Below are 19,815 nucleotides of genomic sequence, written 5' to 3'. Positions count from 1 at the left end.
CCCTTCTAAGCCTAAGTGTAGCTGGATTGATTCTAGGAAGTGATTGAAGTAAGGGGTGATCTTTGTCCTTGCTTAATTTGTTAAAAAAGCGCTTATCTGACTTTTCCACCAATTTAAAATGGAAAAGGGCAAAGAGGTTTTCCCCCCTTTTATGGCAACGATCCAAAAACACTGTATAGAGGTGATTTCTTGTGGAGATGCTCCATAGACTGATACCTTACTCAAGCTTAGGGAGTGTCCATTATTTATGGGGAGGGGGGGGGGGGGGCTGGCAAATGGGGAAACGGAAGGTTTGGAACTTTTTGGACACCCCCAGCTAGAACATGTAAACGTTTTTGACCCCTCCCCCCTCCCCAAAATGATGCATTTATTATCAAACCATACTCTCATCCTCCACTTAGCGCTTTATTCGCCTGCCTTTTGCTTGCTCCACTAGCAGTAGCGGAAACTATTACGTATGTTAATGTACAGGTTGAAGTGATACAGAGTGTAATCACTAGTCTGGAAAATACCACAAGGCAGCGAAAGAGGGTGTTTGTGCAACGGGCAGACATTAAGAAAAAAAAAAAAGGAGTGACTAGGAGGCAGAAAAAAGGCCAAGAGAAAGGCAAAGCAGAGGAAAGAAAAGAGAAAAAAAAAGACTGTGCCAAGCTGCAGTTGTGGAGTCCTTGACTGAGGAAAGTGCAGAAGAAGTTATATTGCCACTGTCAGATGACATGATCTGCCTGCAAAACACTGACAGCCTTCACCCAACCGTTCTGGTGAAAGGCCTAGATCAACTTATTTCTGAGGGCGGCCTATCTGTTGGTGCAGCCAGTGAAATCCAAACATATCTGACTAGCAAATCCATAGAATGGAACCCATTTGCTGTGTAAACTATTGGTGTGAGATTACATTTGGAAATACTCTTTAGAAGTAATCTATCTAGAATTATAATAAATCACCATCTGCTCTGTAATTAGTCTAAGCGTGAATAAAGGGATCTTCATAGAAAAGCTCATTGAGCTTGCTAAGATCTCCTGCCATTATATCTAAGTTAGCAGTCATAAGATTCTATTTGATTGTATTTATAATGTAATGGACAAATAAAAATATGGTTTGATTTACTGTGGTACAAGTACATTAAATGTCATGCGGTTCTAGTAGAAAAAAAAAACCCAAAACTAATGATATCAACCTTCAAACCTTTTTTGTCCCCCCCCCCCCCCCCTCTTCCCCAGATCCAGAGTTAAACCTTTCTGACCCCCCTAGATAGGAGAGTAAACGAGTAAACTTCGCTTGCCCCCCCTCCCCATAAATAATGAACACTACCTTAGTCATCACCAAGGTGCTGAACAGTTTGTCTATCTCTGGCTGGCTATAACCTTCCCTCCTGAGGGTGCGTAGAACATATAGACATTTATTTGCTACGATCAGCGTATTTTTGACATGGACAGAAAACATACAGTTCTCCTGAAAAGTGACCCCTAAGATGGCAAGTTCTGAAAATTGTGGAATATCCTGTACACTCTCCAGTTCTGTGTGGAAGCCGATCTTTCGAATAATCAACTATTTGCATTTGGAAAGATTGCATTTCATGCGATTATCATCAGTCCATTTCATGTAGGAATTTTCTACATCAACTGAGGTAGTGTTATTATTTTGCTTCCATACAGGAATAATTAGGATGGAATCATCGGCATATTTGAACAAGAAAGATTCATACACAGGATCTATTTTCAGATCGATTATAAATATATTGAATAAATAAGGGCCACTAAAGCTCCCCTGGGGGTACCTTTGTTAACGTTAATCCAATCACAGGAAAGACCATCGCAGACGACCCGGTGTCTCCTATCAGTAAGAAAAGTAGGATACCAATTTAAAATATAGGGATTGAGTGATAGAAGTTTAAGTTTGGAGAACAGAAGAGAGTGTTTCACGGTATCAAAGGCCTTACTGAAATCCATGGTAAACAGCCTTACGGCATTGCATTCCTTGTGGTCCATAAGCTTAAGAATTTGATGTTGCATTGTTAGCAAGGCGTCCGTGCAGCTTCTACCTTCTCTATAAGAAAAATGAGTGGGGCTTAATCTGCTTTCGACAATTTTCTTAACATGATGCTTGTAGATAACCTTTTTGAATGCTCTTGCAATAACAGGGGTAACATTAACTCCTCTGAAGCCACCGGCCATTTTCCTGGGGAACCTCAACTTTTGGGATGGGGTTGATATTAGCACTCTTCCGTGAACGAGGCCATGTGTGGGTTTTAACGGACAGGTTCCAAATGTTGTATTTCAGCATGGTCTTTCCATATCCGAAAAGATTTCTGATCTGGTCCTGTGGCAGTCTTTCAGTTTTCAGGTTCATTAGCGATCTCCATACCTGCAGTTCGCTTAAGCACGATGCCTCAGCATCAGTTGGGATTGGCGCAGGCTCTGGTTGCTGATAATCATTATCCGTACACAACTGACCGAAAAACAATTGAGATTCCTAATTTTCTCTTTTCTCAGACATTCTGTTCGTGCCCCCTTGGAGTAAACTTTTGTGGGGAGGGAATTTGTTACTGAAGCCCATAAAACGGCTGTGCGGGAACTGGCTTGGTCTGGACGAATCGAGGCCGTTGAGTTTTAGAAGTGTAGGTTGACTATTTCTGGACATTTTCATTGGCTCATTTTCGTATTAGATGGAAACGTTGTTTTTGTCTTTTCCCTTTCTTATGTGTTCATTTTAGTATGCGGGTGTCTAACCAGTTTTTCCGACTTTTAACAGCTCTTCATAAACAAAGACAAACAGCAAAGTTTAAACGAATGTTTATTGATTTAATTATGACCGGTCTCTCATACTCTTAAAAATTTTACAAACGCAATTGCGCTATCCTGAAAGTGCAAATTACTTATTATTGTTTCCTTGTGTGGTTGCAGTACAGATTCTAATTTGAGCGCTTCTTTATTGCCGGTATCCTGGAGACTGTAACTGACATCGTTTAATTAATCCTAGAAAATAAAAACCAGAAAGGGCACAAAATTTTACAATATGTCTTCCAATATTCTTGTAAGTAGACCTTCCCTTTTCAAAAGCTCTATTTTCACTGGACCCTGATAACCTGCAGCTGCATTGTTTTTTAGGGTTGGGAACATTGTTCTCTTGCTCAATCTTTTGTTCTTTTGACCAACCACGTCAGACGTTGCAAATGGTGCAAGTCCCCCCCACTGCTTGTATCATTCGGAAATTAAATGCTCAGACGATTACCCGCGAAAGAATGATAATTTTAATCTCCTCAGGGCCCCAAATCAGTGTTGTTTTATTCCGGTAACTCACGAATACTCATGAAACGTCAGAACCTTTAATTTATTCACTGACATCTTATCTGTTGTTTTTTTTGTTTCATTCAGAAAACTGGACAAACATTGAAAAGACGCGCGTCTTCATCAAGATTTTACGTTTCCTCAACATGCTTAGTTTGTTCAAGAGACCTACACCTTTCAAAAGCTCTATTTTAACTGGACCCTCATAACCTGCAGCTGCATTGTTTGTTAGAGCTGGGAACATTGTTCTGTATCTCGTTCTTTACCAAATCATGTAAAACGTTGCAAGCGGTATAGGTCGCCCCAGTCTGTCCAGTGTGGCAGATTTAAAAGTAGCACTGCATCCCTCTATTTTGTTTCAGTAGACTTATCCACTACTTGAGAACACTGTGAATGGGCTACTGGTGTGCTTCACAGAAGACTGAATGATGCTTCTTCTTCTTTATTTGCGATAAAACACAATAATCTAATACAAAAGTAGCAATAAAGATATGGCGGTAGAAACGATCGGGCTTATTTAAAGGAGTCACCTCGAAACACAATAAATACAAAATGGTGCTGCGTATGTGCGGCATGAACATATCAGAATTATCTTAATAAAAACTTGTACATTTGTTTCGTGAAGGTAGGATATCTAAATGAATCTGTGATATGTGTTAGAAGAGACCTAAGAGAGTTTCAAGCCTTAGGACCTAGATAAAGAATTTTTCAGAGGATATGATCAACATTTGCAGTCATGTTCGTTCGTAAAGTGTGATTACTTGTCTCACGCAGGCTAAATTTTAATGAATAAAATTACCTTGACCGGTCGGCGAGCTCTAAGCTCGTTCACTCCATTGCATCATACTTTTCGTGCAGTTTGCGGACAATTTTAGGATGATGGTCCTGGAAGAAGCCACGGTTCCACTTCCTCCTCAGATGAGGCAGCCGTCGCTTGACTTGTTCGTGCGGCTCTGAAAAAGTTGTATTATAACGTCCAATTAGACAACAAGAAGGGAGGAAGAAAGATAGAGCTCGTTGTCAAAAGCTTTGTTTTCCACGCCCTTTGGTTCAAAATTGTGCTAGTTAAATCCCATGTCCTTTTTAAATATGTTATGCGAAGATTGTAACATTTGACTTTTTACATGATCGGTGGGCCAAATGATTAAAGTCATAGTTTTGCATTAATTTTCTAACATTAAAACAAGAGATCTCCCTAGAAATATTCTGCAGGGAATATCGTCAAAACGGCAGCTGTTTAAAGCTACATCTACATCTACATCTACATCTACATCTACATTTAATTAAGTCGGTAAAGTTGCGACATTTAGACAAACAGCAAATCCTTTTTCTATTATTCTCTAATAAGGCATGTTATCCTAGCCCATCACAGTGCAATTTATTTGGATCTGACAAAATAGCATTCTTATAAGCGTTAGCTGCGCTAATGTAGATTATTAAAATTTGAATTAGCGGCCATGGTATATGGGCCATTATAATCCATTAAATATTTTCGCTCGCGCGCGATTGGTCTAAACGCCTCATGTGACCGAATAAACCCCAGCTAAAACTGGGGAATATCCAATGATATTCCTCAAGTGATATTCCCCAATTTCAAAAACTTCAAGGCGTGTCTTGTTTACAATTAAGATTAATGTCAAGATTGGGGAACGGTTTGCTTTTGTGACAGAAGGAGAGATAAACCTGCTGGTCGATAAAGCAGTATCAGAAAACAACATAGGCTCTAAACGTTTTTGACGATAAACTTTTCTTAAACGAAATGTTCAAATACTCAAGCTCGTTGCTACATGTTGCGAAAAGTATTTGAAGGATAATAACCACAATAGCCCCCATTTGGCTTTAAAAATATGCTCAGATCTTTGTCCTTGGTTATTATCTGCTCTTCGAAGCTCACAGTTTTCCTCGAGCTTCGCTCTCGGAAAACTGTTCGCTTCTCGGAACAGATAATCACCGCGGACAAATATCTGAGCATATTTTCGCGCCAAATGGAGGCTATTGTTTATTTATACCATGCCAGAGAAATGGTGACCACTAAATTGTCTTCTAGTTGTTCTTGCAAAGCGAAATCAGCAAGATCTATTGATCTACCACATTTTTTTTCTTTTTTCTCAAAATTTATCGCCTATAAGTAATAGAAAAGTTTCATTTGCGCATCTAGAAGAAGAAGAAGAAAAAGAAGAAGAGGAAGGGATTTCCTACATTGCATTTGAAACAGTCATACTATTACGCTATGCCTTACCCTGAGCGATCTCAGCACCCACTTTCCATTTTCGATATATTAAAACTAAGGGGTGATACTTAGCTTGTTGATAACTCACTACAGGTCTCCTCCAGTATTTTAGTGAACATATCCGATAGCTCGCCAAAGTCTTCCAAAGTGTAAACATTCTCGCCTGCAATCTCTTTCAGCTGATCTTGAAACTCTACATAATTTCCAATTGCGATAGCAATGATCCTTACGTCTTTTTCCTGCAAAAATTCGAAGTGGTTTGTCAGTCTACCTTTCAGATTAATGAGAAAAAAATAGCATAATCTTTTTTTTAATTAGTTATTTATAAAACTTTATTGAAGAAGAAAACAAAAACTTCAAATGGGTTACAACAAAGAAGAACCAAATCCCCATATTGAAGTTGTACCTCTAAATTTACAAAGAAAAATTAAAGAATCCAAAAATACTATATTATATTATGGATATTATATGGAGTAATAATTTACTAATGAAATGATCAACGTTACATCATATCTGATAGTATCTGGTAGTATCTATGTTATCTTTGGTATCTTGGTAACGAAAATGTTTGCAAAAACTTTTATCTAGCTTTGAGCTCAAATTCCACGTCTGTTACTTTTAGTGAAGCATTAATCCTCTCTTGGTTAAAATTATAATGGTGTCTGAGGTGTCACCTTCAGCTACTTCAAGATTTAACTTCGGGGTTGTCATGGCAATGCCAAGGAGTTTGCAAGGGACGTTTGAGACGCAACTTTAGCACATTCACACACTGTGGTTGTTTTCGTGAGCTTTTGTGTATTTTGTAGCTGATCTTTGACAATATTACCCTTTTTGGCGCTAAATGCGCAACTTTACAGAAAATTTCAATTTCATACGTTCTTGGAACAAGATATCACGAGACAAGCAAAGAAGGTCCTAAAAAATATTTGAAATAAGTTTAATAAAAGCCAACTTCAATATGAACATATTTTCACCTTGGAAATCTTCAACTATCCTTTTTCAATTCACATGATTATTTGGGTCAAAAGGAGAAAACTGTAATTAGCCATTACAGGTTAAAACAAAACGGGTTTTTCCCTCCAAAACTGTTAACTGAAAAAAAAATCACACATTTGCTCGCAAGACTAACAGTTCTTTCATCCTGCCATGTTTTACTCTCGTTCATGATTGCGAAAAGGTAGTTAAGAGTGACAATTTTTTGGACAGCGTGGCTAGCAATATTTGCACTCCTTTCCAATTCCTGTTCATTTAAATGATATCCCTCCGTTAAAATTTCATTATCACAAAACTTAATCTCTTTTATACCTGAAGAGAAGGAATTACACTCGAGAAGGGTTCGGAAAGAGGATTCGTTTTTCCATCCGTCATCAGAAACAGCAAATTCGGAAAATCCGGCCTATCCCCTCCCTCCACAGTGTACAGTTGCTCATCAGCTGCTTTCAGTGCTCGGTCAATAAAGGTACGACTACCTAACTTGACCGGTATACCCTCTATCAAATTCTGCACTTTCTCGTTGCTGTAGTATTCACTCTCTGCAAAAGTATTTAGCACCTCTGCGTCTTTGGCAAAGAGAATAAATGCGGCGTGGGTAGCGTCGGGGCCGATTGTCAGAGCATTAGAGACCTCCATAAGGAATCCTTTTTCCAACTCAAAATTTTCCTTTCCAACACTCTCTGTTTTGTCCACCAAAAATGCCAAGTCCACCTCGCAAGGTTTTGGTGCTAAAATAAAATGACATAAAGAAGGGTATACTTTACAGATAGCTCATTAATACGCTATTTAAATAATATGTACGGAGATTTCACACAACGCGAACGCTGGGGCGGGGAGTGGGGAGTAGGGGAGGGGGCGGGGGGGCGTGCTTCCCCATGTAAGCTATATAGGTACTTTCAACTCTTACCTTGCGGACACCTCGCTATTACGGACGTCTCGATAATACGGACAGCAGCTAAATCCCCGGTAAAATCAGAGTACAGACGTTTCCCTGAAATATACTCCCGCTATTTTAAGGACACTAACTCGCGGTCCCGAGGGTGTGCACAATAAAGGGAGTTGACTGTATTTGCAGCGCCAAAGGCCTGGTTTTTGAGCCGTTTTGAGATAAAATACACAAAAATACACAGGGCCTCGCTGCTGACTGGACGAGTCTTTTAAAATAAATTTTTCTATTCTATTCGGAATAGGGTGTAGATCTTTACCATTTTGGCTTGGAACTCTGAAAACGGCGATGGATTTTGCAGAAACGGGTATGAATTCTAGAAACCAACGTCTAAAAAAGAGTACGGAAAAATTCAATATTTTGATCTAAACTATGGTCAGGGTTTGAATGACTGAGCCACACCGCCCCACCAAATGTTCCGACGAGTAGCTCCCCCCCGGACGTAAAGTAGTAATGATTGCCGACGTGGGGGAAACGACGGGGCGGGGGGAGTACGTAATGACTGGCATACAACATGACAGACACAGTTGTCAAAGTAGCACAAGACGTCAATTACGAAAAGGATAAACAAAGGATATAAAAAGGTGAAAATAAAAGAGAGGGCGTCTATATAAAAACGACCACGACGTGATCAGCGTTAGCTGAAAGTTTTTCCCTGTGGAGTACTGTCTATCTTTAGTGCACAAAAAGAGAGGGTAGACTAACTACTCCTGTGTTGTTACCAAGCTAACCTCTGGGGGTACCAAAGGCGGTAGGCGTGTTGTAATGTCGACTGTTTGCATTAAGAAGTTTAAATCAGTCGCAAACCTTGTTTTTTAACATACTGATTAAATGTACGCTCGACAAAATTTTTCAGTTACCACTTGATTCTGCGAGTAACTGCTTAATAATTAAATATAATCGAAACAAAATATTTCAGATCTTCTTAATGTTCTTGAGCTGATCGCCTTTTGGCCAAACAAAACTGTTTATCCCATCTAAATTCCGGCTATGCTTACACTAGTAGTCAGTATAACGATTCTTGGCCAGTAAAGGAGAGAATTTGTAGTCGAGATCACATTTTATGTCTTCCAGCGTTTGTAGTCGTCAATACTACATTAAAAATCTAAGTCGGGTGCTACTGGACTGGCATGTACTAAAGCCAGGAACACCGGAACACCCCGGAACACCCCGGAATACCGAATTTGACGGTGTTGCTTTGGTTTCCCATTACAGACCATGTAAAAAAATAAAATGTCAATGTAATTTGTTTACCCACGTATAACGAAAGAGCTTAGAGCTCGTTATAAAGTGTGCGTGCATGAGGTCGAATTAGAGTTTAGAAGTGTTAGTTTTAAGGTTAGGGAGGAAAACCGGGGAACCCGGAGAAAAACAAACAACAAACTCTACCTTCATATGACGGCGGGTCCGGGGAGCAAACCCGAGTCAAATTGGTGGGAGGTGAGTGCCATTCCACCATTCCAGCTCCCACTATGTGATCATAGTCTTAATAAATTTTCAAATAGTCGCGTGAATATGAATGAATAATTTTTTTTCTCCAGAGAATAACACGCGGTCTGTAATGGGAAAACAAAGACCAAGCGAAAAAAGGGCGATAACTTGTAACCGGCCAGTACGTAACTTTAAGTATCAACTATAACTATGCATTGCGGATTGCCGCCATGTTGCGTTAATAATAATAATAATAATAATAATAATAATAATAATAATAATAATAATAATAATAATAATAATAACATTTCTAATGCGCAAATTTCATAAAATGTTGAAATGCGCATGACAAGATTAAAAAAGGAATGAAAAAACTAAAAAACTAAAATTACAATTAATAGTAAATTACAATGATTTTAAAAAGCTAAAATTACAATTAAAGCTACCCGAAATGCACGACGGTCATTTTGGTGTATAACCGCTGAAATCTGTATTGCGTTTATAACGGTAAGCAATAAACTTGTTAATTTGTTCAACGTCCCCTTTGGTTTCTTAAAACAGTAAAAAAGCCTAACAATAGGGGCTTGTAATTGGAAAAAGTTATTACCTCTTTACCTTCTTATATCTTTATTTACTTATTTCTTTCTTTATTTATTTTTTGTTTATTCGTTCTTCTTTCTGTCTTCCTTTTTATTTTTTTTTCTATATTTTTAGCGCCTGCTTCTACGCTCTTTCGCGTTACGTGGGTAAACAAATTACATTGACATTTTATTTTTAACATGGTCTGTAATGGGAAAACAAAACAACACCGTCTAATTTAACGTCTCCTTTGGCTTCTTAAAACAGTAAAAAAAATAAAAAAAGCCTGACAATAGGGGCTTGTAATTGGAAAAAGTTAAATATTTCTTTAAAAGTTACAACTTCATTCCACGGGAGTGGAATTTTGCGTCTGAGATTGGGTGTGGGGGAGGGGGGGATCTTTTTCTTTATTTGTTCCTTTTTTTTACCTCTTTACCTTCTTATTTCTTTATTTACTTATTTCTTTCTTTATTTATTTTTTGTTTATTCGTTCTTTCTTTCTGTCTTCCTTTTTTTTTCTATATTTTTAGCGCCTGCTTCTAAGTTCTTTCGTGTTACGTGGGTAAACAAATTACATTGACATTTTATTTTTAACATGGTCTTTAATGGGAAAACAAAACAACACCGTCAAATTCAACGTCCCCTTTGGCTTCTCAAAACAGTAACAAAAAAGCCTGACAATAGGGGCTTGTAATTGGAAAAAGTTAAATATTTCTTTAAAAGCTACAACTTCCTTCTACGGGAGTGGAATTTTGCGTCTGAGATTGGGGGGGGGGGGGGGGGGTGGCTTCCTTTTCGTTTCTTTATTTGTTCCTTTCTTTACCTCTTTGACCTCTTTACCTGCTTATTTCTTTATTTACTTATTTCTTTATTTATTTCTTTTTTATTTATTCTTTCTTTCTTTCTTTCTTTCTTTCTTGCTGTCTTCCTTTTTACTTTTTTGCAATATTTTTAGAGCCTGCTTCTAAGCTCTTTCGTGTTACGTGGGTAAACAAATTACATTGACATTTTATTTTTTACATGGTCTGTAATGGGAAAAAAAACAACACCGTCAAATTCGGTGTTCCGGAGTGTTCCGGTGTTCCTGGTATTAGTACATGCCTACTGAACCTGTTTTTATTCCGTTGTAGTTAAAGGGACACAGTCAGCTTTGTGACCGCGCCGACCTGGACAATAGTTTTGTCAGTTTGAAAAACGTCTATCTCAGCCTGAAATCAAAGGTACTTGCCGAATACATCTAGATATCCACCTCAATCTTCCCAGTGTTTTATTGGATTTTCAATTTTTTACTGAAAACCTGTTTCTGAGTATGCTTTTGTTCATTCTATGGCATTTTTTTATCATATTTGGTTAAAACAGTATGGGTCGCGTCTCCAAAGGAACATGAATTTTTTTTCGTGGTATGTCTGTAAAGTAGCTGATGAGCTAAGAACATTTACCACGTAGAATAAAGATATTGTATTGTATTGTAAGGAGTGGGAAACGTGAAGGCGCCGGGCAGAAGAAATCGCCTACGTTGACTTAAATAACGAGAGAAATCAATCAAAAACATTGGACAGCAAATCACCATTATATATATTTGGAAAATCGCATTTTCTCAACGTGGCGAAAGGTTCGTGTGGAGGGAACCTTCGTAAACGATTCGAACTTCGCGTCATGGCTGCTTGCAATTGGTTTGGAGCTCAGACGAAGACAAGCTTTGAGTCTATTATCTCCTCGACAAGGACAACCTCTAGCTATAGTACAGTAGAACCTTGTTTTCTACGGCTCAAGCAAGCGCTCTTGCAATGACATAGGTTTGGTTCCTAAATTTAGATAGCGGAGAAGTTGTAGAAATGAAATTATAAAAACAAAATATCTGATTGAAAGCAGAATTTAATGATTAAATGATTCTTCGACTTCAGAGGTATTCGTTGACGTTTGGCTTTCCCAAATGAATGTTGTAATACGACATTAGGTCTATAATCACTATTTTGACTGGTAAATACTTCGACTCGACAAGGTTTGCTTAAATTTTCAAAGGATGCGCTTCTCAGCGCGAGACTTGTGATGAAGTGCGATATGCAGATCAGCCAAGAAATGGTATCTAATGCGCATGTACACCAGCTGACTGTGTCTCTTTAAGTAATACTTACGACAGATAAAGGCAGTGATGCTGGTGACCATTTCCTTAAGTTCATCATAGTCTTGTACAAAGAATAATTCCTCTCCTGCAATCGCCTCTAACACCTTGCGGTATTCATCCTCCATAGCTTTAGGACCAATTGCAATGACGACTAAACGGACACCTTTGGACTTAACAACACAAGCAACAAACTGAAACATCATACTTGTTTTCCAGACATGCGCTTAAAATTAAAGTGACCATAAGTAATGCTCTTTACTTTGCGAGAAATCCATACATTCTAACTTCAATAGACGTGTTTAAGAAATCCCTTAAGACTTGTCTTTTCAACCAATTTCTTAGAAGTTCTTAATCTCATCTTTGAAAATTGTGCAATTATAATTAATGTATGATTGTAATTATAATGTCATTATTGTTAGTTCACGAAGTATTTCGGATAGATGTTTTTATGAAACCTTTTGATACTTATCTTCATTTTTATCAATGTCCTATTAATTTAATTTGTAACTGATTTTTTCTATTTTTCTAATTTTAAGTATTTTAAAGTGCCATGAACTGTTAGGGTATGTTACGTTATATAAGGACTTGCTTATTATTAAACCGATGTGTCGAAGTTTGACTTTGATGGTGCAATGAACTCATTACGGCCGAGTCGCTGTACAAGTTTCGTAAATGGTACGTACTTATTAACCTACCTGAACATTTGGAGCGGTTTCCAATTGAGTGTCGCAAAACCAAAACAAAAGTAATTACTTCGGCCAATCGCAACAGATGTAAACAACACAACGAGCCAATCAGAATTCAAAAATAAATACACGCAACTGGCGCCAAGCGCGGGAAAACGCGGGGGTCCAAAACAGGATTGGTTTTGGTTTGGATTCCTATTGGTTGAGAAAGCGGCGCGAGCTTTATTAAAGAAACGCAGAGCGTAGTAATGCGAAACCAAAGCAAACGCGACTAGCTGAGAGTTTTCCCCCCAAAGTTCCTTTCATAAAAAATCATGAATGTTTAAAACAGTTTTGGAAAAGCATCGAAAGGCAAACGACACTACCTCAAAGTATACTTCCAAGTTTTTTGGGGGACAAAAGTTAGCCGTGGGAGCGACATATGCATCTTATGGGCAACTGAAGTTTGACTTTGATAGTAATTTAAATGTTATTTAGAAACAACGAACGATATGCTTCCATAACAGGGCCATTATTAACACAGCTTAATGCTTTAATTTAAACTGAAGCCAGGATGACTCAAAACAAAAGAAAAACGCGAGTTAAAGGGAGTATGTCATCCCAGGCGTTTGCGCGCGTTGAAGAGAAGTACTTTGAAATCCTTGGCCCAACTTTTTCAAATACCGTCGGAGAGTTCAGGAAGCTGTATCATGTTGTTTTTGAATCGCGTTCATCTTCGGAAAGTTAGCTGTGATATTTTTATTTACAAACGTTCTTTAGCAATCACGGAAGCTGTTTGTTACGATGTTGTTTTGAATTTGCAATGGCCTAAAAGCAAAAATCCTGCGACGAGTTGTATGCAAATCAGTCTCAACCAGACTCTACTGCGCATGTGCTCCAACTTACTTAGTCATTTTAACGGCTACCCTACCTTTATGTCCTTTACATCTTCCATGTATTGTGCAACATCCGTATCAGGGTGCGATTTCCCATCCGTTAGCAACACCATCACACTTAGTACTCCTGGTCGGTCGCCACTTTCCTTGGTGAACATTTCATCGTTGGCCATTTGTATCGCCTTGTCCAGACGGGTTGGCATTCTCAGCTTGTTTATACTTTCTTCTATCAGCGTGGAAAAGGCTTCCTTACTGTGATATTTGGAATCGCTGAATTTGTTGTGAAGGGTGCTTTCTTTGGCGAATGTCCCAAGCGACACATGTGTTCCATCCTCAGAAACGTCAAACTGCTGAACTAGAAGTTTCAGAGTTCTTTTCAGTTTCGGGATGTTCACTTTCTTGATACTCTTCGTTGTATCGACCACAAAACCAAGGTCAAGTTTACAACCTGCATCTAAAAGACAGACCAGTGTTTTGAGAAAGCTGCCTCGAACAGCAAACAAAATAATTGTAATCGATGTAAACATTCATCCCAATTCAAAATGGCGAACAGTCGTCTGCGAAGACCCTGGGAAACGGGGCAAAATACTCCACGAGTCACGTCACATACGCTTGATTTTCGTCTTCGCTACACTTGTCCGGAATCAAATATAGAATCCACTCTGCAGCCATATTTGATAACGGAAAGAAAATGTAACGAAGAGGCAACAAACCACGATCAATAGGCCTTATCACGGTTTTCGACGCCATTTTGACGAGTAGGCAAACATGTCTTGAAAAGTCGAATGAAATGTCCGATGTCGAATAATTTTCATAAAACATCGCGTCTGAAAAATTCATGAATTGGAAGCTTTTGGCACTAGGAAAATAATTTGACGAAAAAAAAATTGAGGGATGTAGCTGTGCCAGAAAGTGTCCAGTCGTGTTTTGAACTTTCCATACCGTTTGTCTGTGTAGAAAACCAGTCGTGAACTGCTGCTAAAAATAGTTCGCGGGGAAAAAATACAGGGAATTGTATGGTAAGTTTAAAACACGATTGGACGTTTTCTGGCACAGATACATTCCTCCAAGATTTTTTTCTTAAAATCGTTTTCCTGGTGAAAAAGTTTCCAATTCATGAATTTTTCAGAAGCGATGTTTTATGAAAATTATTTGACATCCGATTTCCATTCAAACACTGTTTTTTCAAGACGTGTTTGCCTACTCGTCAAAATGGCGTCGAAAACCGTGATGATGCCTATTTTAAGCGATTTCTCCGACATACATGTATGCAAACAATCACGATCTTGAAACACTTCAATGGGGTAAATTCCATTCTGTCATTTGTATCTTGGGCGAGAGGTAATTTTCAGTGCATTGGAACTATTATTTCTTGTAAATAAGGCTTTTGGATTTTAAAAGTAAAAGTAAGGATTTTACGCGCGTACAGACGTAAATTTAATTGCCTTTTATGCATACAGTAGTTAAATAAAATACGAGCCGGGGTGGAAGAGTCGCTTGCGTAAACGTAAAAAGTCGAACAGCGCCCTACTTTTTCCGCAAGTGGTTTACGAATACATCGCTTTTTATTTCATTTACGTGCAAAAAAACAAGTTATATTTAATACGTCCTTATGCATGTAAAATTTACGCGATAGCGGAAATCTACAAGTCGAAGAATGAAACACTCTTCTGGTGAAAGCCAGCGTCTCCAATGTTGGTGCAAAATTTTTGTTTGTGTGACCTATAGCTTCATCTAATAGCAACAAACGATTCTCACCTGCAGCTGTAATGGTCAGTACACCAAGAAGGCAAACCAAAGTACACCATGAAACCATCTTAAATTCCTCTACTAACAGTGAAAGCGAGAAACAAAGAATGACTCATACGTCCCATTTTAATAACTATTACAGAACAACGACGAGGTACCCGTTGAGACCCTCCAGAAATGTTTTAACAGTCGCCAACGGCTCTCTTTAACAGTTGGACGATCTTTTATTAACAGAGGGTTTTAGAAAGGAATCCTGCGATGCGTGGTAGCTGCCGAGCTCCAACGTTGACTCCGTCCGAATCGGCGTTTAAGTAACGATGTGTAGCTCAGAGACTCTTACAATTTTAGAAGAAAGATTTGCCCTACCCGAGCACATTCCTAGTGACAATTAGCTGAAACGATAGCTTAGACTTTTCAACCAGAAACTGTTCTACCGTTAGAGAGAGTGTACCAGTAGAACCACATGCCCCAGCTGTAGGCCGAACATGTCGTAGCCGGAAATTCTTGTGTTGTGAAGCGAACAGCCGGCACTAGCCGATTTATCTCCACTTGTGGTCAATTGTCTAAAAGTCGTCGAGCTTGGTGCCTAAACTGTCTGATGAAAATAGTGCCCGAGTGCTGCATCAACCAGTGGGCCAAATCTTTCCTTCGTTTGTTCTGAAATTGTAAGAGTCCCTGAGCCTCACATCGCCACTTGTACGCAAGACAGACTCGAAATTTGGATGTAACGTTAGAGCTCGGCAGTTACCATGCATCACAGGATTCGCAAAACTTTCAAACAACCTCTGTTAATTAAAGATCCAACTGTTCGAGGGTGTGCTAGTGACTCTTAAAGGTTCTTTGTTATCGTGACTGGGGGGACTTAGCAGGTCCCTCGCTTTTTCTTGTATCCGGTGAGTACAGAAACTCGCCATATAAATTTTTTACTTAAAATAATTATTCTTTTGAAATTCGTTTCGAACAAATGGATTTTATTTCGACCAAATAAAAGCTTTTATGTCTCCCTCCAGGGTGCCTTCTCTATTAGGTTTGTCACAGGTGACAGGGATGAGTTGGTTGTGAGACAATGGCTCATGGTTCCTCGTTTGAACCTTGGATCTGTACTAAAACAGGTCACCATCGTATGATTATCACGAGACTCTCCGGACAATAACCTTTTCGCAACATCACGAGGCTTTTGGCCAAATGTTCACTCACAGTAAAAATACTTAGCCTCGCTTTCATAGTTAGGCAAAGACCCTTTATAAGAGGGCGTATCCATTAGTTCGCCCTCTCAGTCTGCAAGCCTTAAACTTCAGATTTCAAGAAAATCGGCTGTTAGCAATCAAAATTGATCTCTTTAAATGTTGCTCGCAACTGCAGAGAGAAGACATAAAAGAAATTACTTAATGTCAAGTTTCATTTAGTTTGGAACGGTCGTTCTAGAGAAAATATTGTCTTGTGCACAATGCTAAACAAGAAGCCCGGCGACTGTGTGTTTCACGAAGGAAAACTTGATATATTAACAAAGAAAAATTAAACCACATATCATCGGTGCTAAGCTAAAAAGCACACATTGTATAAACAACTTACGGTACTTGAGATGATACCCAACAAGTTTCTGCAAGTCAGTGGGAGATTTTACAACCAATACCGACGAGCATGCAGAGGTTAAAGTAGAAATAGCTTTCATGACACCATGCCAGAATTTCTTCCGTTTATAAATTCCCTTTTTGTTTTCTCTCTGTTCTGTTTTCTAGGATTCCCCGATGTCATCTACAGGCTTCAAGTTACACCAAAAAAGCAAATAGTAGATAATTTGCACTGTCACATACACGCATTATTTAATTACTAACCAATAATTGTAAGAGGGCAACGGGGGGCAATCTATGCAATCTGAAATACTAGAACAGACGGCAATCTCAGCCAAAAACAACTAAACTGCTATTTTGAATCGTTATATTTGACTTAAATCTGCAACTGAAGTTGGAGTTCAGTTTTTAACCAGCAAGGTTGATTGTAGCCTGCGAACGCAGACGTATTTCCGGCTGTCACTTCTCTCCGCCGAAAAATAACGTCTGCGTACCCTAGCCTGTTCCAGGCTCCTAGAGAGACGCGCGAAGGAGAGGGCGAGGGGACGAAAACGACGGGGGTGGGGGAGAGGAAAAGAGGGAAAGAAGAAGCCTGTAATCATTCTCTTAAACACCTCATGCCGCCCACTTTTTCCAAAATGCGTCAACATGTCAAAATGTCAAACTTTTCATTGTCCGGGTTTCTATTACTCACGCGAGTTCTCGAGTTCGCGCGGTTGTTCTTACATCGCTTCGATGTCGCGGACACCGAAAGGTTCTCCGGGTTTGAGATTTCAACCCTCAAAATCCTGTAGATTTTGCCAAAAAAATTTGACGTGTCTTGGAACGAAAGTTCCCCGGGTGTACTTGTTCAACGCCATTCGAAATAAGGAACTTATTAACGCGACGCTATCGAGCGACGAGACTCAAGTGTTGGCAGATGTTGTGTCTTCGCTTGGTTGTATCTTCGCAAGCTTTTAAGAAACGAAGAGCTTTCCAGCGTCAGCTGCCTCATTTGTGCGAGGATCCTGGCCAGAATTTATGGCACGTTTAAATATGTTAAAATGCGGTTGACAGACCTGCACGACTCCCACTGTGTGTGCGTTGTTTTGATAAAAGCTTTTACAATGCAAGCATGTCTTTAAGCGATTTTCCTTTTGTATAAGAGCTTCTTCCTTTTTGATCAAAACGTGATGCGACCGCTCTGCTTAATGGTGTTTATCTTGATCGTGAGGGGGAATTCTCATATATACTGAATGGAGAGTTTCTTACTGATCATTCTGAGCCGTTAGGATTAGATTTTGATATGCCATTGTGTATGCTAGCTCTGTGGCATTTGTTAAAGTTAAGCGGCTAGGATTAACTGCAAGATTTCAGGTAGCGCTAAATAAATTTTATCTGTGAAGATACAGGATCCGTGGGTTTCTTTACTCGTGAATTCATGCTTATGCTATTGCATATCACTGCGGGAAGATTGAAACTGCCGCAGGATGTTTGTTTATCACGGATACAAGTGTCTAACAGATCCTCGTCTTTCAAAACTTATCATTGTTGTCTCTTGCTTTCAAGAGCTATAGCATTTGTTATACATTCGTCGCCAATTCCTATTGCTGCGGCCGAGATCCCTAGTTGTTTTAACTGCTCGACCTGATCTCTCATCACTGAAACTAACGGAGAAACCACTATAATGGTTGACAACGGCTTGACTTCACTTGAGCACAAAGCACTCGAGACTCGAGGAAACAGTTGAAATATCAATCTCTTCCCGAAACCGGTGGGCAGAATGGCGAAAACGTCTTTCCCACGGGCTAGATTGAGAGGCACGCTTTTTGCTCCTTCCTGAGTACTTTAACTTGCGGAAAATCTCGAAGACAATTCTCTAAAACTGGGTTAAACTCAGTCTCATCAAAACCACGCGCGTGACACACTCGCCACTTTGAACTCTTTCAGATTCTTTCGCGATATCTTTTGAGTGATGTCTTAACTGTCAAAACTGACCAATCAGAGGGTATACCGGGAGCTGGTATACCGGCATGAGGTGTTTAAGAGAATGATTACAGGCTCCTCTTCTTTCCCTCTTTTTCTCTCCCCAGCCCCCCTCGTTTTCGTTCCCTCGCCCTCTCCTTCGCGCTTCTCTCTAGGAGCCTGGAACAGGCTAGCGTACCCGAGCGGCAAAACGATTTCCGTGACGTAGAAATTCTAAGCCAATCACCGTTTAGCTCATAAAATCACAGAACCACCACACGAGAATCGTGTGTGGTGTACACGTTAACTCATGAAAAACAATGGCGGACAGTATGGAGGACGCGTTTAGCAAAGTTTGCATTGCGAGGTTTTCGGTATTGAAAAGTTAAATAAGTACCAGGAGGATTCAATCAAGTATGTTGTAGAAAAGAAAAGGATATTTTTGTCAATTTGCCGACGGGGTTTAGCAAGTTGTTGATTTATCAAGCGTTGCCCATAGTGTTTTCGTCTGTGCAGTCCACTTGTGCGAAAAATATCGTGGTCGTGATTTCTCCATTGACAAGCAAGATGAAAAATCAAGTTAGTGGCCTTACCAAGTTCAAAAGTGTGTTGTCGGACCTACAAGACTCCTTCAGTTCGCATATAAATTGGTATCAGAAGCATTCATAGCTTGCTCAAATGATCATTCTGAGCCTTTAGGATTAATCTTCGATATGCAATTGTGTATGCTAGTTCTGTGGCATTTGTTTAGCTTTATCGGCTCGGATTAACTGCAAGATTTCAGGCAGCGCTTAATAAATGTTATCTGTGAAGACATATAGGATCCGTGATTTCGTTACTCGTGATTTCATGCTTGTATCTCCATTGTTTTGTGGCTTAGCGCGCATCGGGCGTTAAAAAATGTTGACGGGCCGGCCCGGCTCCACGTACGACTCCTGCAGTTCGCAAATAAATTGATAATAAAGCATTCATAGCCTAGCTCTGCTTAATGATGTTTATCTTGATCATGAAGGGAAATACTCAAATAAACCGAATGGAGGTTTTCTTACTGATCATTCTGAGCCGTTAGGATTAATTTTCGATATGCCATTGTATATGCTAGCTTTGTGGCGTTTGTCCCGTCGCGTGGACCACTCGAGTTTCAATCTATCATGTAATCTGATTGGCCAACGAGAAAACAAAAGTCGCTACGTCACGGAAATCGTTTGGCCGCTCGGGTACGCAGACGTTATTTTTCGGCGGAGAGAAGCGACAGCCGGAAATACGTCTGCGTTCGCAGGCTAGGTTGATTGGTTCAATTGGTCATGTTTGCAATAGTTGCATTAAAAATAAATAAAAAAAATTTTGGTTAAAACTGTGTTTATTGTTTGTCGGCTTTGTAGTCGCTAAAACCGTGAAA

At 39.4% G+C, this 19,815-nt stretch overlaps 1 protein-coding gene across 2 annotated transcripts in view; it reads right to left on the bottom strand.

Moving 5' to 3' along the window:
• Positions 1 to 19,815, bottom strand: part of LOC146483564 (matrilin-1-like) — a 55,597-nt gene that overhangs the window by 14,554 nt on the left and 21,228 nt on the right. Inside the window, exons 5-10 of one of the 2 annotated variants that reach the window (XM_085105739.1) lie at positions 13,188 to 13,600; positions 11,602 to 11,761; positions 6,823 to 7,238; positions 5,606 to 5,756; positions 4,086 to 4,240; positions 2,777 to 2,970 (exon numbers count right to left, since the gene is read on the bottom strand). In XM_085105739.1, the coding sequence (XP_084961865.1) occupies positions 4,116 to 4,240; positions 5,606 to 5,756; positions 6,823 to 7,238; positions 11,602 to 11,761; positions 13,188 to 13,600 (1,265 nt within the window). In that variant the 3' untranslated portion in view covers positions 2,777 to 2,970; positions 4,086 to 4,115. Of the gene's footprint in view, positions 1 to 2,776; positions 2,971 to 4,085; positions 4,241 to 5,605; positions 5,757 to 6,822; positions 7,239 to 11,601; positions 11,762 to 13,187; positions 13,601 to 19,815 lie in introns of those variants that run through there. The other variant, XM_085105738.1, reaches the window with a different exon arrangement.

The sequence above is a fragment of the Pavona decussata genome, unplaced genomic scaffold (assembly GCF_977016875.1).
Source record: "Pavona decussata unplaced genomic scaffold, jaPavDecu1.1 SCAFFOLD_38, whole genome shotgun sequence".
In the NCBI taxonomy this organism is placed as follows: Eukaryota; Metazoa; Cnidaria; class Anthozoa; order Scleractinia; family Agariciidae; genus Pavona; species Pavona decussata.
The sequence above is the reverse complement of the archived record's forward strand: the minus strand, read 5'-3'. Positions and strand labels throughout refer to the sequence as shown.